General features: G+C 33.1%; 1 protein-coding gene across 7 annotated transcripts in view; it reads left to right on the top strand.

Moving 5' to 3' along the window:
* The window catches only part of LOC127871005 (paramyosin-like), a 31,754-nt gene extending 11,618 nt beyond the window's left edge, over positions 1-20,136 (top strand). For 3 of the 7 annotated variants that reach the window (XM_052413611.1, XM_052413609.1, XM_052413610.1), the window contains exons 10-18: positions 850-912; positions 2,284-2,346; positions 3,559-3,621; positions 9,056-9,098; positions 10,642-10,775; positions 13,200-13,401; positions 13,609-13,698; positions 13,807-13,878; positions 18,670-20,136. In XM_052413611.1, coding sequence (XP_052269571.1) covers positions 850-912; positions 2,284-2,346; positions 3,559-3,621; positions 9,056-9,098; positions 10,642-10,775; positions 13,200-13,401; positions 13,609-13,698; positions 13,807-13,878; positions 18,670-19,008 — 1,069 coding nt within the window. In that variant the 3' untranslated portion in view covers positions 19,009-20,136. The remainder of the gene's footprint in view (positions 1-849; positions 913-2,283; positions 2,347-3,558; positions 3,622-9,055; positions 9,099-10,641; positions 10,776-13,199; positions 13,402-13,608; positions 13,699-13,806; positions 13,879-18,669) is intronic. The other 4 variants (XM_052413614.1, XM_052413616.1, XM_052413612.1 and 1 more) reach the window with 3 other exon arrangements.
* The last annotated feature ends 910 nt before the right edge of the window (positions 20,137-21,046 follow it).

Here is a 21,046-nt window from a genome sequence, read left to right on the forward strand (position 1 = left end):
GCGTGTACGTAATTCCAAAACTTGTCGTTCTAGTGTGTATAATTTTCTTTCTTTTATGTTCTAGTGTTCTTGTGGTCTATGAAATAAAACACAGTTAAAGTTAGATTCATATATATATTATGTATGGTGTATGTGCTTATAACTGTTGTGTTAGTATATTAATTTGATACAGTTTGTGTAAACAATGTATTACGATTAAATTCGAGTTACCTTTCGGTATTCATACCGTGTTTTTGTTGGGTCTTTAAAGGGGCCTTTTCACAGATTTTGGCCTTTTTTTTAACTTATTCATTAAATGCTTTATATTGATAAATGTAAACATTGGATCGTAAAAGCTCCAGTAAAAAATCAAGAAAAAAAAGAAAAAAAGGAAAAGAACATTGCCCGGAGCAGGTTTCGAACCAGTGACCCCTGGAGTCCTGCCAGAGTCCTGAAGTAAAAACGCTCTAGCCTACTGAGCTATTCCGCCGAATACACATATTTGACGTATTTTATACCTTATATAAGCAATCTTCGTAGTTTCACAAAATTTAACGACAAAAACAGAACTCTCCAAATTATTCAATCGTTTCGCGTTGCAACGCTTTATAATTTTTAGGTTTTAAAATCGTCAAAAGATGCATATAATGGCTATATTAGAACATGGTTAATGTTCAGTATTACTGTTTCCTCACAAATATCATAACTAAAACGAAAACTTACGAATCTGAAACAACTTTTTTCAATTTTGTCAATTTACCAAAGCGTGAAAAGATCCCTTTAACATATTATGAATACACATATTTTGTAATTTTAAGTCGTTTGTAATTAAAATTATCAATGCCTGTTAGGGTATTGTTTTGGTTTAAGGTCAAGACAAGCTGAAGCTGAGTGTAATCTACATGAAAGAAAGCTCAATGATCTTCAAACAAAGTAAGAACGCATTGTCTCCGATAATGTGCATATGGAACCACTGAAGTAATAACTAATACTTATATGTGATATCATGTATTTTGCATACGAAGTGGCTTACAGACCAGACGTAAATATCATATTCAAAAAGTTTTATACATTTAGACAAATTATAAAACAGTGGATTATGGATTATAAAATTATAAATTATAAATATAAAATATAAAATTATAGATTTTAATTCGCATAATTTTGTCTATCATGCTTGTAACGAAAACCTGAGACACATTATAATTATGCCATTCTGTCGTGTCTAATGTAAAAACACACGCACAATCGCACACGCACGCACACACACACACACACACGCACGCACACACGCACGCACACACACACGCACACACACACACACACGCACACGCGCACACACTCACACACAGAACAACTGGTAAGAATGATTGTTAGCAACACGTATAACAGGTCAATGATCTTCAGACGAAGTAAGAATATACCTTCAAATACAAGTTTTATGATACTGTGCACCTGGCATCATTAGATAAACACTTCTATAAACTGCTGAAGCGGCGCATTTTTCTTACGAAGTGGATATAACTTAATAATTTTATGAAATATAATACATTACCAAACGATGCTGTTTTCTTCATAGCGTCATGGTACAATGTTTGGTGTTTATTTAAGCGGTATACTCTGATTTATGTTGAGTTGCTGATAAACAAACATGTTTTGGAATGAATTAATTATACCTCCACAAACGAAGTTTAGGGGGGTATATAGGAGTGAGCTTGTCGGTCGGCCTGTCTGTCGGTCTGTCTGTTGGTCTGTCGGTCGGTCCGAATTAAGTGTCCGCTCTCTAATTTAAGTTGTTTTCATCCGATCTTCACCAAACTTGGTCAGATGTTGTATCTAGATGATGTCTAGGTCAAGTTCGAATATGGGTCATGCCGAGTTCAAAACCACGTCACGGGGTCACGCTTTGCACATTCAGCATGGTGTCCGCTCTCTGATTCAAGTAGTTTTCATTCGATCTTCACCACACTTGGTCAGAAGTTGTATCTAGATGATGTGTAGGTAAAGTTCGAACATCGGCCATACCGGGTCAAAAACTAGGTCAGGGAGTCACTTAGTGCGTTTTAAACATTGAGCATGGTGTCCGCTGTGTTTGAAAAGACAACATGCACAATATTCTGTGTCAATGCGGCATGTTGGGGTATTCGTCATGTCTGTTACAAAAGCTCTAGAAATATGATTGTTAATAAGAAATATTTCAGTCTCTCCGATCACAGTTCATTATCACTTAAGGTATCGGCGCAATATTATAGATTTGATTGACCTGTAAAATGTACATTTGCAATCGGTGACTATTTATTCCAGACTTAAAACTGCTCTGGCTGAATGTAACAGAGGCAAGCAAGTGTACAAGGATCTCAAGGAACAGTAAGATTATATTTTCTGGTGCTCAAATTTACAAAATCGAGATAAGCATTTAAATCATTTATAGAACATTTTGCATTAACATATGCATACGTCTTTCAAAATTGATTGCAGAAGCTATAATTACACTATAACCGGTCAGACATAATATTAAGTGAAGGCGCCACTGGTTTGTTCATCGGAAAGTTGTTTTGTTTTTTCATGAGTTTACATCTTTTATCTTATTTCCGTGGTGTTTTCCTTACGCCGTTGTTAACACTCACAACCCTTTAGTAACTTACCTGCGCGGTTAATGCGACCGTGTTTTTTTCCGCTCTACTTGATTGGTAAATGTGTTCTATAATTATCGTTGTCTTTCTTGTATTATCTAAGGATATGAATAATATTTAGTGAAAGTTAGTTGCAGAGATAAATTACATATTGTGATTTATTAGTATTTTCTTCATTGTATTAAACATCATTTTATAAGTAGGACATTGTTGGAAATAATAAGCTCACTTGCATTCTTCGGTGAAAATTAATACAAGGGCTATTGTCATAATCGACGTAAATTGTTCGTTAATATAAACACTTGTCCTGTAGTTTGTTGTGGTTTAGAGGGGGTATGTATTTCATCGCAACTTTGAATTTATTAAGTATTCATTCTTGTTTCTTTATGTTACTAACCACTTGAGCTGTTTTGTACAAATTAAAAACGTGTTGTCTCCTCATCGTTATTTGGTTCTACATGTTTTATATTAATATACGCTTTTGTAACTATCATGAACGTACACATGTCGCTTTGTTTTGTGAACCTTTTCATATGATTGCGAATCGATCATGTTTAAGAAGTGTGATACATGTAATAAAATGATAGGAGTGACATACCTGAACGCATATTTCTCCTTTGTTTCTCAATTCGTATTCCGTACTTTGACGGAAAGCATAGTATATAAAACAATAATCAGTAAATCATAGTTTATCAGTTGTTCATTGCATGATTGAAAGTGCTGATGCTGATTTTATGAAACAAGAGCACGAGCTGCACAATCTTAAGGGAGAGTAAGCTCATTTGTTTATTATTGTATGGCAAAAAAGAAACATTTTAGTCACTCCAATCACTTGAGGTATCGGCGCAATATTATAGATTGGAAGTTACATAAATATACAACGGTATATCATTGTTGTTATTGACCTGTAAAATGTACATTTGCAATTAGTAACTGTTTATTCCAGACTTCAATCTGCTCTGACTGAGTGTAGCAGAGGAGAAAAAGAGTTCAGAGATTTCAAGGAACAGTAAGAATATAGTTTTTGATGATGACATCTTTATAATAAAAACAAACGTGCAAATCATTCAATGAACGATTTGCATTTTCATATACAAACGTCTTAAACATAGATGGCAACATTCATAATGACACAATGGCCGTCAATACGTAATAGCAACCGATTTAATTAAAGATATTCTTATATATCGAGGAAGTGTATGCGCTATGGTATATACACGCGATTAAGTAGGTAATGCGGGCGACCAAACACTCGAAGCGCCATAAATATCCCTAAAACAGATACCAAGTAATGACTTTACCCAGAAAACGTACACAATAGTCTCTTAATACGACATGCTAGGTTGTGTTTTATATTATTTATTTACTTATGTATTTATTTTTGTATATACTTATAACAGCGGATCATTCGCTGCGATCTGCTTTAAAGTAAAAAGTGTTAACCATTAATTAGCAAAATACATTCATTCTATTGCCAACGGAATATAGAACTTTAGTTAAACACAAAAACAACCTCAATGTTTGGTGAAAACATATTTTAATTGATATTTAACGACATATCTTTCGTGACCGATCATCTAAAAATACAGGTTAAAATCACTTAAGATTGTTATATACAAGTAACAGGTAACATTATAAATAGCTGACGAAAGTATAATACATGAATTTAAAGTGTATATTGTTGAGAACGTGTTTGACAAGTGCATGTCATTTCCTTGCTAAAGTCACTGTTAAACATTGCAATGTGGGTGTGTCATCAGGTCAACTATCATTTAAAAACTGAAAAATAGAATGTCGTGAATTACAAGATAAAGCGTTAACAAAATTAGCTTAGCGCAAATTGAAGATGTCATTACCCGCGCCAGTTTAGTGATATCGGATGCATATTGTTATATGACCGATAACAGTGCGTAAATAACTGAAATGCCACTTGTATTAGGGTTATCAAGTGTTAACGGACAGATTGGTTAAATAATGTTTGTTTATTTATATAAATACAACGATTAGATTATAGGAACATAATCACAAGTGAGCTAGCCGGCCCGGTGCAATGCTTGACGCTGAATCAATTGAGGTAAACTTGAAAAATATTTTAGTGAAACTATATTTGCATAAATTGCATACCTATAATATTACAAATACTACTGCTGAAACATGGGATAATGACCATTTCGCCACATATGTCGAACTTAGCATGTGTTCCAATCTATCTCAGTTTAGATCCAGTGACTAAAAAGTGTATTCGTTCATGAACCTTAGACTCAATACCATTCTATGTTTTGCATGAGCAGTTTCAATTCGGTCATAACTGAAATTTCATTGATAGGACACCGACTTAAGTCTGTCAGGAATAATAATACTGCTTTTAATAGGTAAACATCCAATTAAACCTGTATGCGACACAGTACTAATAAATCTTAACAGTGTTTGTACAGCAATATTTATCGAATATACTTGTCTATCTGGTTTCGTGACGCTTAAATGCATGTTCTTAAAAGTTAGCTTAAGATCAAATTCCCTTTATTATAAACTTCAAATGTATATCTCATATTCTTTATAAACGCGTCCATTATGATAGAGAGTCGTCCGGTTCTTTTGATTGAAATCGAAACAAACGTGAATAAAAATATGCTCTGCGTGTTTTTGATTTTCTACACTAGACTACATGTTAAATAAAGTTTTACACAAAACAAAAATGAAGAAAAAACTGCAATAAAAGAAAAGAAATATATAATAAAAACATGTTCAATTTCATTTTCACCCCCTGTGATTGTCGTTTATTTCAAATCTGAATTTAAACGTGTATAACTTGTTATTATTGCTGCCGCATGTATGAGTTGCGACAAGCCTTTTCAACATTTTAAGCCATGGTTATGTTTGCTCATGTTCCGTTCTATAGCGGTTACACCAAAGTTCATCACTTTTGTGCATTTGTGTTTATGCTGAGAATGTATTTGGGTACTTTCCCCTTTAAGCTACGAATGGCATTAATAATGTGTTCTTCATGACATGCTACGTATTTTATAAAGCAATGCTTGATACAAACCGTTCCAAGGCGGTAAATGTTTTTTGTTATTTAGTGTACAGTCGCTCAGTCACTAACCTTTTATAAAAACAATGGCGGATGAAAACAAGCATTTCTCTCTTGATGTTGTTCTGGACTTCCAGAAGCCCTTTTTTAAAAATTCATCCTGATCATTCTGTCAAAATACGAAATCTCTGTTAATCATGTACAATTAACAACGCATTATCTTCTGCTGCCTGTTTAACAATTCGCACGAGGTGCTCATGATTTATTGTGGTGACAATTTGGTGTCATTCATTGTGTTTCTTGTGGCACCCAACAGCTTGCTTCAAACGACTTCTCTTAAACTACTTTACATGATTTGATGAACCTATACAGGATTTATCTTTCGATGATCCTCTTTTCAGAGCTCACAGGTCCGTGGAATATATAGATAAACAGGCCTAAAACTAAATTGTATAAGGGGAAACACTTCAATGAAACTGTGAAACCGTAATGCTCCTAGGTTTCATATTATGTATTTGTTAATGTAAAATACTCATTTACAAAGTTTGCACCAATCATGTTCAATTGCAATTTTAATTGCGGCGATGTATGACGTTGATTTATCACAATTCACACGATTAATCGATGTTTTATTTCTCATCATTGGTGAGGAAGCGGCTTTAAATTAACTGTATATATCACTTAATCGGGTACCTGATCTTTGCTGCCATGTTGTAGTGTAGGTATTGATACGACCAAAGCTCTTAACATAACACCGGTTTAACGCAAATTGGTGACTGTACGTTATGTTATATATGTACAATGTATACGATTGAAATGAATGAAGTAGCTACGGGATTAACTGAAGAGTTCATATCAGCACTTTTAGGTATACATGCATACTGCAACAAGCGCTTTCAAAGAAAATGGGCATATCAAACCTATTAAGTTGATGGAGAAAGGCCACGAACCATTGCTTCGATGGCTGCTTTAGGAAATACCTGGACAATTGCGTTTTCTTACAATAAAGGAGGCCTCTGATGATAGCCCAAATGCGTCAAAGAATGTAGACTTGTCAGTGTTGCCGCCCTGTAAGCAATGTCTTCTGCAACACATCCGTAGAGTGAAATATCACGTTGGCATATATTCATGAATATGCAAATGAGCTAAATATATAATTTGGTTTTGAAAATAAAGCACAATGTTTAGCCTTTGCTTAAACACTAATTTGTTGTATTACGATAAGATATAATAATGATGTGATATAGTCGCCCTGGTCCTCCGTTTTCCAATTTTGATTTGCGGTTGCCATGGAAACTGGTTGAATCAGATATGAAAACTTTTAATTGAGTTCATCTTTGAGGACAAGTGAACAAATTTACTTGCTTGAGTTACTGAACAACTTGGTATAGGTGAAAATTAATCCCGGGGGGGGGGGGGGCGGCACGGAGACCCCTATTAGGACATATAACAGTATCGGGCAAAAACCTTTTTTAACCATCCGCTTATAAAAACATTCATTTTTAAAATAATAAAAATACATACTTTCAAAAAAAGGGACAAATCCATTAAATAAACAGAATTCAAAATGAATACAAAATTTAAAAGTTCAATACAAACTCAAAGAAAACATAGATCACAAAGGGTTTCTAAAACATATAGCTATAACAAATCACATGGTTGGATAATATTACAGTTTTATATTAGGTATTAATAGTCGAAGATATATTTTCTATGTGTTTTTATTTTAAATGTATATGATAATTGGAGCAAAGTAAGAAATGCTACTAAGTTACTTTATTCATAATACCATCGCGACATAATTCTTGTTCACGATCAATACCGTTTAATATAATTGAATCAATTCGTTAGAGATGGGATGATCGCCTGAAACGTTGTAATTGTTGATCAGATAAGCAAATAATTTTAACAAGATTATTCTGATTTTAACACACAAGAATTAAATCCGTTTTGAAAATTTCCCGACAGTTTATACACAAATGTAATGCTGAAAATACTATGCGATCTTTAATACTGGTTAAGTTGACTGAATTTGTGTTCGCCATTCCGGTATGTAAGCTTTGATAAGTTAACATGTTATGCTAGCGCAATACTTCATACTCCAAAAAGCAACTTCGCTTGCATTAACGGAATGTATATACTATTCTTTGCTGGATTTATATTTTTCGTAATTTTAACCAGAAATGGATGGCATTTTCTTGACATCAAATTAAATGAGCAAGAGAGAAACAACCAAATTTACTTCTTTAATCCAAGTAGTTCATTTTTAAATGGACCATGTAATATGTCTGTATCGTTCATATTGTATACCCCACACCCCCCCAAAAAATACATAAAAACATAAAGAATATGAATAATTTCAGATACAAATGATAATATTGGAACAACAATATAGTTTGTTTTGATATATTAGTGAACTCGGTTAAATATTGATAATAAGTTGAAATAAGCTTTACTTTATTGATAATTGTAAATTGTAACCCAATATTTCATATTGTGATTATATGTTAAATGTATACCTCGATAAAGTAAATTTTTTACACTTATTTTTTGTTCTTAATTCATTAAACTATTTATTTTTCCATACCATGTGATAGCAATTGCTATCAAGGAAGCGTATGCAAAGTTACGTTCATTTATACTTGATGTTAAAAAAATTATTTAATATGGCAGGTTATTTATATTGCCAGAGGACGAGAAGGGTTTTACAAACTTGTTCACATACTTCCTTCATTTGCGCGACTAATAAAACAATACCATTTTGCAAACTGCATTTGCAAAAATAGCAAATATATAGAGCATCATATTGCCAACACTACAGCCGCATTTAAATGGCCATTTTGCGACACCCAACGCACATGATTTTATCAATATAGACTTCAGTTCCGCTGCCATGTAACAAACGCGTGTTATAAGTGACGGGAAGTAAATTCAATTAAATGCTGATTTGCTTTAACTGGTAATTGTTTGGTTAAATTTTTTTTTAGGTTATTTTACTTTTTTCAAAAACTTAAGATTCATTTAAAGTAGACTGGTTTTAATCTTAAATGTCGAACATATTTTGAAAGACATCGCTTTTAACTGATTGAAATACTTATATGTTCTTCTGTTATAGACCGTTATATTATTTGCTTAAACGCGATTTGTTTCATGGTTTAAAGTGTCTGTTTAAATACAGTACACATACTAAAACATGTAGATATACGTAAGATAAACTAGCTCTCAATATACACTTCATATTTTTATCGCACAAGTAGTTATCATCGAGTGCAGTTATCACCGAACGGAATACATGTTAACGGCATAATTTAATAATTTACAAATCGGATTTTTAAATGCGTTTTTAAATTTACACTTGCAAATCGCTATTTGTCAGGCTGTTGTGTTAATGTGCTATCATTTGTCTTTATAGAACCATGGGTTGCTTTCCAAGTAAGCGTTGCGCAGAGTTGGAGGTAAGAAACAATTTGACCGTTTGAAGTGGATGTGTAATTGCATTTAACAATCCTAACGTTTATAATGAAATTCTTTAAGAGTGAAAATTGAACATGTGTTTACAGTTATTGTCGGCAGCGAACTATTTCAAACTGATAAAGTACAGGTACTTTACACAGAAATAATTGATTTTTACGGATTTAAAGTATTTTATAAAAACAAGACGCGATGAGGATACATTACCCTTAAATTCTCAACGTACTTACCTCGCGCCAATCAACAATTAGAATATCAGACCTAAACTTAAACTTATTTTTGTGTCTCAAATTTTAAGTTTAGCTCAACTGAATATTCAACATTTAAAACATTTAAACTTAACTACTTGTAGATGAGATGAGCGTTCTTACTTTTGCGTTACCGTAAATATATCCCACAATTGAATAAATAATACATTTGTATTATTTTTATATGTAGCGATTTCAATTCATACTTTACATTTTTATTAATTAAAAAAAATCTAATTTTTATATTTTACTTTTTCGTTAATAAATACAATAAAAAGCATTACATTTTCAATCAAAAGCTCAATACCGTGTACATATAATTTAATGTAGGGCCTTTGCATACAGGTTTTTCATTTTCATATACTTTTCTTAGCATTGAGCCGACAAAGGTTTTATTACACTCATTTGTGAGCGTAGGTTTAAAGCGACTTTGAATTCGGATTAAGCTTTGTATGTACAACTCTACGGTTCCATCTTATATGTTTACAGTTTATCTAATGTCGTTTGCGCGGTATATATTTACAATAACATCATTTAATTGTTTGTATATTGTCTTGATGTTGTTTATTTCAAGACAATTAATGAACATGCATCGATTCAATACAGCTTAGCTACGCCCCTACTGTACTGTGATAAAAATGTACGTTTCCACTTGAAAATGATGTTACATAAACTTTTTTTTATGCCGCCGGTTTTAAAAAGTCTTCTTTTTTGTATTAAACTAGTGCTTTCATGCTTGATGTATGTGTGGACTTTTCTGTCAGATATTTTACAAACGGATCATTATCTGTAATAAAAGTAAAACAAGTGTTTTTTTTTTACTGTAGACACTCTTTAAATGAATTGTCTTAAAACAGTCCATGGGTTCTACAATGTGGACAGTATTGTGTTGCAAATATAGCGCCCCTAATCATGTTTTGGCACTGCATTTGTAATATAAGATGCTGGTCGACTAAATCAGCGGAAATAACAGTTCTTTATGTTAGAGGTATATATATGTTTTTGCATAAGATTCTATTTCAGCCATGGTAAGGCTTTGTCCACCATTTTAAAGATTCGAACGAGTTTTTGTGACTGCCTCAGAATGTTGAGTTCCTATCTTAAATTAAATATCAACTTCGGGATTCATATTTTTCATAGTATTTAAATTATATCCAGACTAAGCTCAAGTTGGAAGTTGAGAACAAAAGTGTGTTTATGTGTGACAATTTGAACTTAAAAAATTATAGTAGTGTGCCAGGCTTTTTCTGTAACGTTCATATTGGCGTTAATGTTCCAGAGAGACGTAGACGAGGAGAAAGAACGTTTTATAAAGGATAAAGAAAGTTTTATAGGGCAAGTGTTGCAAGCAATGGATAGCAAAGATGAGGAATTGGCGCAAATGAAGAAAAAACTAGAAGAACAGGAGCGAAAGTAATTGAAATTAAATTATATACTTATTTTATTTGAAAACGCAATAAGTTATTAATGAATCTCTGATATAAAAGTGGACAAACTACAAGTTCCGTATGTCGCTACCCGACCTTTCTGATTTAGTATTTCCACCACAGTGGACTGTTTTGAAGAGGAAGTTGAATAAGAACGTAAACAGAAAATGACTCGATAACGATTCTTATTTTTAAACAACGGAGTCAGTTTAAGTACGAACTCCAAATTAAATTGAGGTAAATGGGAGTTTCAAAGTCTCCGAAGTAACCGTAATTTTAACACATTTAAGGTAGCACCGTCAATCGGTGAGATTCGACTTGCTAGTGTACTACAAACACTATGAAGGATGCCATGTTATCCTATAATATCTCACACACCTTTTCCGTTGCAGCGTTTTAATTAAAGTATATGGCACTTTGACTTCGTCTTTGCCCACATTCAAACGCAGAAACGTTAGCGAATTCTCTTACAAGAAAGTGAAACGGAGTTTAAATCCTCACAAGTTAAAAGGACGTAGATAATATATTTTATCGCGTTTCCAGTTTTGCTTGCGCGACTCAATATTGCATTTTTAATATACATTACACATAATTAGAACATTATCCAAGATGTGTATGTTTAGCGTTTAAAATAATATTGCCTGATATGTAAGACACGCCGTGTATGCTTGATGATTTTTGGGAACAGACAAGGCTGTTAACCGATATAATACCGCCGGTGCTTTTCAGTGACCGTTCCAAGGCTAAACCCTCGTTTTAACAAGAGATGTGTTTATCAGAAACACAATGCCCCCTATTGCACCGCTTTGAAGCCATACATTTGACCTTTGACCTTGAAGTATGACATTGACCTTGACCTTTCACCACTTAAAACGTGCAGCTCCATGAGATACACATACATGCCAAATATCAAGTTGCTATCTTTAATATTAAAAAAAGTTATGACCAAACGTTAATGAAGATTAAAGTTTTAGGAAAGAAAAATACAATGACATTTGACCTTTGACCTTGAAGGATGACCTTGACCTTGACTTTTTTCCACTCAAAATGTGCAGCTCCATGCGATACACATGCATGCCAAATATGAAGTTGCTATCATCAATAATGCAAAAGTTATCAAACTTTAACCGAGGTTAGAGTTTTTGGACACACACAATGAATGAATGAATGAATGAATGAATGAATGACAGACAGGCCAAAACAATACACTCCCGATATTTCGATCCGGGGCATAAAAATGCTTAAGTGATTTCATGTATCGTTTTACTTAATATTATTAATTTCTCTTTTTTATTACAAGTAGTTTTCTGTTTTCTGTAGTTTCAAGTTTGAATATATTATACTATCGTCGGAACCCATGTTCACTAAAAACACGCTATTTTTTAGGGGCCTTGGGGTATCACGTTAGCTGAAATTCGTATATATAAGGCGACAAAATTCATTGGTTCGACCGGCTTTCTGCACGGAATTTAAACACAAAATAACTAACGCGTTTTTAAACTGGTACATGCAAGAGGTAATCGTTTTGTCGTTTTTATCATTATCCGTTTTACTTCATATTCCGTTATCTGATAAGAATAATCATTTCCTTCCAGGTTTAACTCACCATTGTATTTAGTTGCATTACTATATATACCGTGAGTTTCGATGATGATTCAAGTACGGCATGGACGGTATTCTTACGTTACACTAGAGCAGCACACAGTTCATATTCGTTTTATTCATGATATTTTGTTTACATATATCTCTGCCTATAACTGTTTACGACATACATAAGCCACTCGAATGAACATTACTCATGGAACAATATACTTGCCCAATATTTCCTATTTAGTATATGCAAATTAAATATATCAATACACAAACATATTATTGTGATATCGTTACCAATTTGTTTGCTCTTTTCATCCTTTTGGATGGCATAAAATTGTGGATAACAACAATAATTTCTCTCCATAGCTTCTTGAGTTTAATTTTTTAATATAACGCACAACTGTTTTTTTTATATTTAATATGAGATAACCATCTTTTTATTTATTTTGTGTTAGTAAAATATAAATTATGATGCATGCTACATTTTGTTTGCGATAATAATCTCCTTCATATTCCGTTTTACAATACGTCGGTTTTAAAACTTTGTTTAAACGTAAACTTACATTCGTTGTTATTTTAACATTGCTGTAGTATTGAAACAATGTTGGACTTTTTATAATATTATATTAAACTGTTTATGTCCGAAATCATGAACAAATATTTAAGGTTAAACAACAGTAAACGTAATGTTTTATGCGAACATATTAAAAAAGTGCTTATTTGTGGTTTATCTTAAATATGCAATGGGCTACACACGGTTACATGTACAAGTTAGACACCTAATGTAAGATGTGTTTAAATACAAATATATTGGCAGGCTAGATGCCTTCTACAAGGGCAGTGCACAGATTATGAGAGAGAGTGGATCCCAGGAAAATACGAACGACGAGTTCTCAAATACCCGTCTTGCAGAACGCTTTGATGTATCACTGAAGAGGAAATGGCTAGACATATGTGATGCACTTCAATTAATAATCAACGAAATTCAGAAACTGACAACACTTTCTGTAATAATGGAGGTATATTTAATTATTTATATTTGATTAATTGGCCAGAATTTTAACAGTCTCCTATATAGAAGGAATAATAAATAATACAATATGTTATATGACTATTAAATGTATTAGATAATGCTTTGTCATAAATTTTATCGTTTCATTATGTATTTTCTTTCTCTATTACAACATATTTTGAATGCATTGTGTACACGTATTGACACATTTCAGAGAGTCTCCAAGCACACCGCCCACACGGTTAATGATACGGAAAAAAATCTCGTACTATTAGCCCATTATGCCAATGAAGACCAGAATGAGGTTTGACATTTTCTTTTTCCGACTGGCGTATAGAACTAATGAAAGCAATTCGTTTTATTTGTTCATCATTTCAACAGTTGGTTTTAATAAGTTTGCTTTCAATTTCAGGTTCGGCACGCCATTCAAATTTTAAGACAGAGACTTGGTCAGAAAAAGAGCACACGGGAATATGTTGTTAAGGTGAGCTGAAATTATGATGATTGTTAAAATTGATTTGAGTACTTTCAGTAACTTCAGATATCATGGCTTGATATAACTTAACTACCATCAAAAATGGCGTACATCAGCTTTTAAAGCTGTTAAATGTTTTAAAAATTGTGTGCTTCCAAGTTCTTTATGGGGTCTGTTGGTGGACGATGTTGCTAGCTGTGTGCGTAAACGGCTTTTAAACTTCAACAACAGGTAAACGTTGTTGATCAATTTTGCATTAACACTGAAATGGAGATTTATTTAGAAAACCCCCCCTGAAATTATTGTTTTTTAAAATGGCTGACCTTTTAGAAATAACGAGCGCTGGACAAATCGGGGTACGAAAATAAGTACCACTTCCGCTTATAAATACATGGGGTTATTGTGTACACCCAAATTATCGTGGAACGCGGCGCAAGATAAACTGAGTTCACAACCTCAAAAAGCAATATTATCAATGTATAGTTATAAAGGGACTTTAAGAAACTTCCCTATTAAAGAACTCTTTTTACTTTTTGAAATCATGGTAAAGCCAATATAGTGTAACTGCTTACAGATATGGGGATATGAATATGTAAATGCCATTGAAACTGTCCAAAATAAATTTTGTAAACGCCATCGGCATGTAAGGAAAAATACGAATACCTGTATCGCCCTTGGCGAATGTGGCCGACTACACTTATCTGTTGCATATTTTGTTAATTGCATTAAATATTGGTGTAAACTGCTAATGATGCCTGATAACAGATTTCCTAGACAATGCGATAATATGTTAATATCAAAAGATAAAAAACGCCGGGCGTACCTTCTGGGCAACGAATGTAAAATCCTTAATATTTAGATATGCTTTCGGGTGAAGACTGGATCTCTCAGGATGTTGGAAACGTAGATTTATTTGTATGCAATTTTCGTCAGCGTATAATTGATTGCGTCACCCAAAATTGGCACAATGACATTAGAAATACATCTAGAGGTAACTATAAGAACTATAAATCTCCACTTAACACCGAAAAAAATTTGCAGTTGGAATTCGCATATAATTTGAGAAATTGTTATTTTTAGCTCGACTTATAAATATGATATATATTTAATGGAGCTATCCTACTCACCCCGGCGTCGGCGTGAGCGTGAGCGTTGAAATGTTAAAGTTTGCGTACCACCTTAAATATTTGCTATGTCCCTTAACATATTGCTTATATATTTTGCATACTTCTTAACCAATATGACCCCAATATAAAAACAAGAGCAGACAACTGTATCAAGCATTTTATAAGAATAAGGGCCTTTTTTCCACTAAGAATATGCATATTATTGATAAATCTATGTTAAAGTTTGCGTACCACCTCAAATATTTTCTTTGTCTCTTGACATTTTTTTCTTTTTATATTTTGCATACTTCTTTACCAACATGACCCCCATCTATAAACAAGAGCAGACAACTGTATTCATGATTTTGTAAGAATTATGGCCCTTTTCCACTTCAAATATGAATAGTTTTGATTATACTATGTAAAAGTTGCGTACCACCTCAAATATGTTCTATGTACCTTGTCATATTGCATTTATATTTTGCATACTTCTTTACCAACATGACCCCAATCCATAAACAAGAGACGACAACTGTATCAAGCATTTTGTAAGAACTATGTTCCCTTTTTATACTTAGAAAATTGGAAATTTGGTTAAGTTTTGCGTTAAGGTTCACTTTATTCATAAAGTATCAAAGTTACTGCTTTCATACTTGCAACACTAACTAACTTTCATAAGGGAACTGTACAGGCAAAGTTATGTAACTCTGACTGGCATTTATGGCCCCTTTTATACCTAGATAATTGAACATTTGGTTTAGTATTTCAGACTTGAAAAACTCATTAACTATCGTTAGGGGACTGTACATGGCCAGTTGCATAACTCTGGTTGCCATTTTAACGGAATTATGGCTTTTTTTGTCTTAGTAACTTTGAATATTTTGTTAAATTTTGTGTTAAGATCTACTTTATTTCTAAAGAATCAAGAATATTGCTTTCAAACTTCAAATACATTCTTACTATCATGAGGGTACTGTACCTGGCAAGTTGAATTTGAACTTGACCTATGAATGACCTTGATTCTCAAGGTTAAATTAATACATTTTGCTTATATTCACATAACTTCTTTACTTATGATCAGAGTTGATTCATGCTTTGACATAACAAAATTTTTTTTTTTTTGTTTTCCCTTATTTTTGAAAGAGCATCTAATAAATGACCACACCCCCACACTATACTCCCCTCTTCACCCCACCCCCCACCTTAAAAGATTGTGTTTGAAACATGGTAAAAAACAACACACATATATATTGATTTTATTTTTGAAGGACCTTCCAACCATACAACCCAAGCTATTGCTATCAAACTTAAAAAATAAAATCTGATTAGTTTGTTTTATGTCTTTACAAATGTTCAATCGATTGTGGAAAATATACATGCACTCAGAATCGTCTATAAAGTACAACATCTTTAAAACATAAGCGATCAATATGTTTCAAGTATGGTCTTCTTCCACTTCGAACATGACTATATTACATTGACCTTATTGAATATGAACAATTTTGATGGTTAACGTTATACTGTCAAGCACTCGAATAGTCGAGCGCACTGTCAGCTCGTTTTGTTTTAACGAGAATAATTTATATATTATTGATTGTGAATACCATGCGTTCTTTCAATGTAGTAAATATGACGTTGTCCGTTGAAAATTTCTATATAACTGGCACATGGGTGGTAAACCTGTACATGACTTTTATAATCTGATGAAAAAACAGATAATGACACTTTTTTGAAATAATGTTTGTATGTGTATCACCTGTCCAAAAATATATGTACATACTGACATTCCCAAAACATGTGAGTGTTTCATTCAGGATAAATTGAGCAGAATCCTCACAAACTTGAAGACTTTATTTTACATGTGTGCAAAAAAAGGTTGTTTGGGATAATGTGCATTACATATCTGTACTTAAATCTTCTCAAATTGGTATAAACATATCATGTGAAGACAATTGATGTGAAATTGATTTTTTTAATTATGTACTCCTTTTCATTTATTTATTTGTTTGAACTCTTATGGTTTTTGGTAAAGCACTAATCTGTTAAATACACTTGTACATGATTTGGTAGATTTTGTACTTTTTTATCATATATTCCGGAGCTTAATATGCAATGTTAATTGGAGGAAGCAGTTTTTTTCTTTTCGTTAGGGATGCTGTTGCTCAACGTGCTATATGTTTGTTTTCATTATTTAATTATATGATTTCTGGGAAAAAGTAAATTATTTGGGTTCTGAAATCAAATATATGTTCTAAAAATTGAAACCGTTTTCTAACCATGTTTTGAAAAACAAGGTTTTAATTGTGTACTTTATAAAATAATTGTTTAATAAGTTCTTTTTGAATATGCATTCTGCTGTCGTTGAAAGACGTGCGCACATTGCCATCCGTGAATCAAATGTTTTAGAAATTTAGATTGTGAATGTATTTTTTTTAACGTCTGTTTGTTTTAAATTCTATTTGAATATTAATAAACTGCCGTATTTATCGAGCAGGATTGTGTAGATTTGTTTAAATACAACGTTAATTCTAACTTACTTTAAGTGATTCAGTGAAAATGTCAATATTCATCAGATGTTTCTTATAATAGCAAGCACACACAAGGGATACGTGTTCAGTTTTACTTTACGTAATGAAGATATAACGCACTTAACACCAATATAACTGTTTATATATAAAATTTATTCTGTTGATATTTTACATTATTAATTTTTCGTCGACAGATACAAATTATAGACTTGCCGTACTGAAGATACGAACGGAACTCCAATTATATACTTTTTTTAAAGAAAGAAACTCCAAAATGGAGTCAACGCAACTGTTCACTGCACACAATTATAATAAAACCCAGCCATGCACATGTATGCACAAGTAGTGGGTCAGTGCATGTCAGTGCATACATTAATGGCAGTCGTTTGTATGATAAGGTACAGCCAGTTAGGTAGGCAATACATGAAACAAGTGACATTATGATATCGTAAATGGAAATACAACGGTCCATCACATACAGGTTTTTCAACAATATCCATTTAACATGGAATAAATATCGGCGGAAGTCCACGTTTGAGAAACCGCTAAATTGTTTATATTGATATATTAAAAGGATTCATTTAAAAGTTTTGGAAATTATATATTGCATAAAAGCATGTCTAATTAAATGCATTTTTTACTTCACTGTTTTAAAACGAAGAGGTAATCTTTGATTTTACCATGCCTAAAATTGAGTTTGCCACTTGACGCAAGTGACAACCGACAATTGTCAGCAAACCAGCATTTTGGCAAGACCCTGGATATGATCGATGCTGAACTGTGCTGCATGTATAATTAATGTGCTGTCGCAATCATTATATATATATAAGTTTGTTTCGACAAATATGTACTTAGCAATATTCACCTAAATTGATGAATACATAACGAAGAACTTTTAGTGTTTTTGTTTTACTAAATGGTTTTAATGAAAAACACACATGTCGATATTAAACGAAAATAGATTTCACTTATTGCAAATATGAACTCATCTTCAAGTAACCAGACATTAGCAGCAATTCGGATTTCCTATAAAAAAATACAGCCCTATCACCATCATTCAGGTTATGCAACTATACATTCCATTTTTGATGCAAACCGTTTGTTCAAGCATACATTTAATTGTTTTTGCCAACATGTATATAATGAAAAACCCTTTTGTGTTACAGGATATAGTCGCTAAAGTGAAAGAAGATGAAACTGTTACGAGTATTTTAACCCGCAACAATGTGCCTGATGCAACGGTCGCCACTATAGAAAGATTTATGTATGATCTTGCGGACATATGCTGGTTGATGTGTATTGGTAATCCGCCTTTAAAACTGAACTTTGACGTTAAAGGAGTGGATTTCAGTAAGATCGACAATCGATTTGTTGAATACGCGATTATTGAGAACGAGTTTTCTGACGGAAAACCCGGAGCAGTGTATCTGGTAGCTTGGCCCTCATTGGAACTTGAGGACAACACAGGATTTTTGAAAAAAGGCGAAGCTATAGTGTGCAGATAGAAATTAACTGTGTAACAGAAACGCACATTATGGTAATATTACCGTATGTCTTATTTAAAGGGACGTTTTATGGGTGAAAAGTTTATTATAAAAGCCCAATATTATCATAATTAAATAAAAGATAGCATTAAGACATTTAAACATGTTTATTTCCTATGTTAGTTGTAAAATTCATGTATTATTTATATTCTAACTGATGTTATTACAATTGTGTATATTCAAAAATGTCAAATGAGATTTTTTTGTCAACTGTTTTGACAAATATACGTAATTTATTGTTACAAAAACACTCAAACGCACGCACGCACGCACGCACGCACGCACGCACGCACGCACGCACGCACGCACGCACGCACGCACGCACGCACGCACGCACGCACGCACGCACGCACGCACGCACGCACGCACGCACGCACGCACGCACGCACGCACGCACGCACGCACGCACGCACGCACGCACGCACGCACGCACGCACACACACACACACACACACACACACACACACACACACACACACACACACACACACACACACACACACACACACACACGCACACACACACACGCACTGTGTGTGTGACAAAAAAGTAATGTTGAGGGACACATAACGGCTGAATTTGATCTGTACTATCAAAAATTCACAAATATTTGAAATACAAAATTCAAGAATCATTATCAGGAGTAATACGCTTTTTAAAATCTGCTACTCGCTTATTAAAGGGTAGCGACCATTGCCTTTGACATGCATGGCAATACGTGTTTTTGTGTTATGTTGTGTTTATGTTGTCGCCTACAATGTATAGGAAATAGGTTAGTTTCCTGAAATAAAGACCAGCGGGACTTAACACCAAATTCACTTCTGGTAATATTTCTATAGTTGGATAATACATATTTTGTTTTCTATAGACAATCAAGGATATGAAGTTATGGCTATTATGTAATAATAATTGTAATAGCCTAATTCAATGAAAACAAATCTGCATAACTCTTGGATATCGTCGAATACAATGTAGTCGACTAAACGCGCTCTACTTAAATCCGTTTAAACTTACATATTTAGTAATATATTGGCTTTTTTCATATAACATGCACGTTAATTTTTGAAAAATAAAATGGTTATTTTATATGCGTTTGTTATCGTCTTACACTACAATAGCATCGATAACAATTCACCATATCATTTGTTTTTAGAATTGTTGTCAATAAATCTTTTGTTGTTTTTAATAAATATTCTTTTAAAATAAATATTACTGACATCTTTGACGCTCGTAGATATACTCTGTAGATAAGTTAAGTTCTTTAATAAGGCTGTTTACATGCAAACTTTAAAAAGTACATTTCGTTAGTATCGAACTAGTTTTGTGATATAATAATGTGTTGTCTTATGAAGAGTACAGATGAGTCTTATCAAATTAATTGTACATACACATGTATACCCCAAATTGTACAAAGTCGACAAACTACTATATAAACATATTATCTTCTAAGTTAATTACAACGAACAATTTTATATACACTTCAATAGCCAAATACACATATTTATCTTATTATTTTATGAAAAGGACAGGTTATCGCATTTGCGTGGAGGTAAAATGAAGAACGGCACTAAAGAAAAGTAGGTTTTCTCACCCGAAAATGTGTGCCTTAACTAACAAATCAAATCTACCCTTATCGACCTTCTTTAGCTTATGGCATTTCGTTCTTCCTGATCCCCACACTAACGATTTTTTTCGGAATAGATATTGCGCTCAAAAATTACTCCTACATGCATACTTGAACAACTCTCTGTCATTGAAACTAAAACTATGGACAGACGCACAGAAGCTCATGGTTCTTCCTACTATGTATGTATAAAACAATAATATTTTATCCTGAATTGCAGATTACGTATAAAACAGCGTGCGCTCTTACATCGTGAGTCACATTAGTCATTCAAACAAAAAAAAGCTTCATTGTTTTCAAGAACCGCGAGATTATATAAACTGACACTATTTCTCCGATGGTCACAATGTGCCATTATGGGATATTTCTATTGTA

Source organism: Dreissena polymorpha, chromosome 3 (genome assembly GCF_020536995.1).
Source record: "Dreissena polymorpha isolate Duluth1 chromosome 3, UMN_Dpol_1.0, whole genome shotgun sequence".
Classification (NCBI taxonomy): Eukaryota; Metazoa; Mollusca; class Bivalvia; order Myida; family Dreissenidae; genus Dreissena; species Dreissena polymorpha.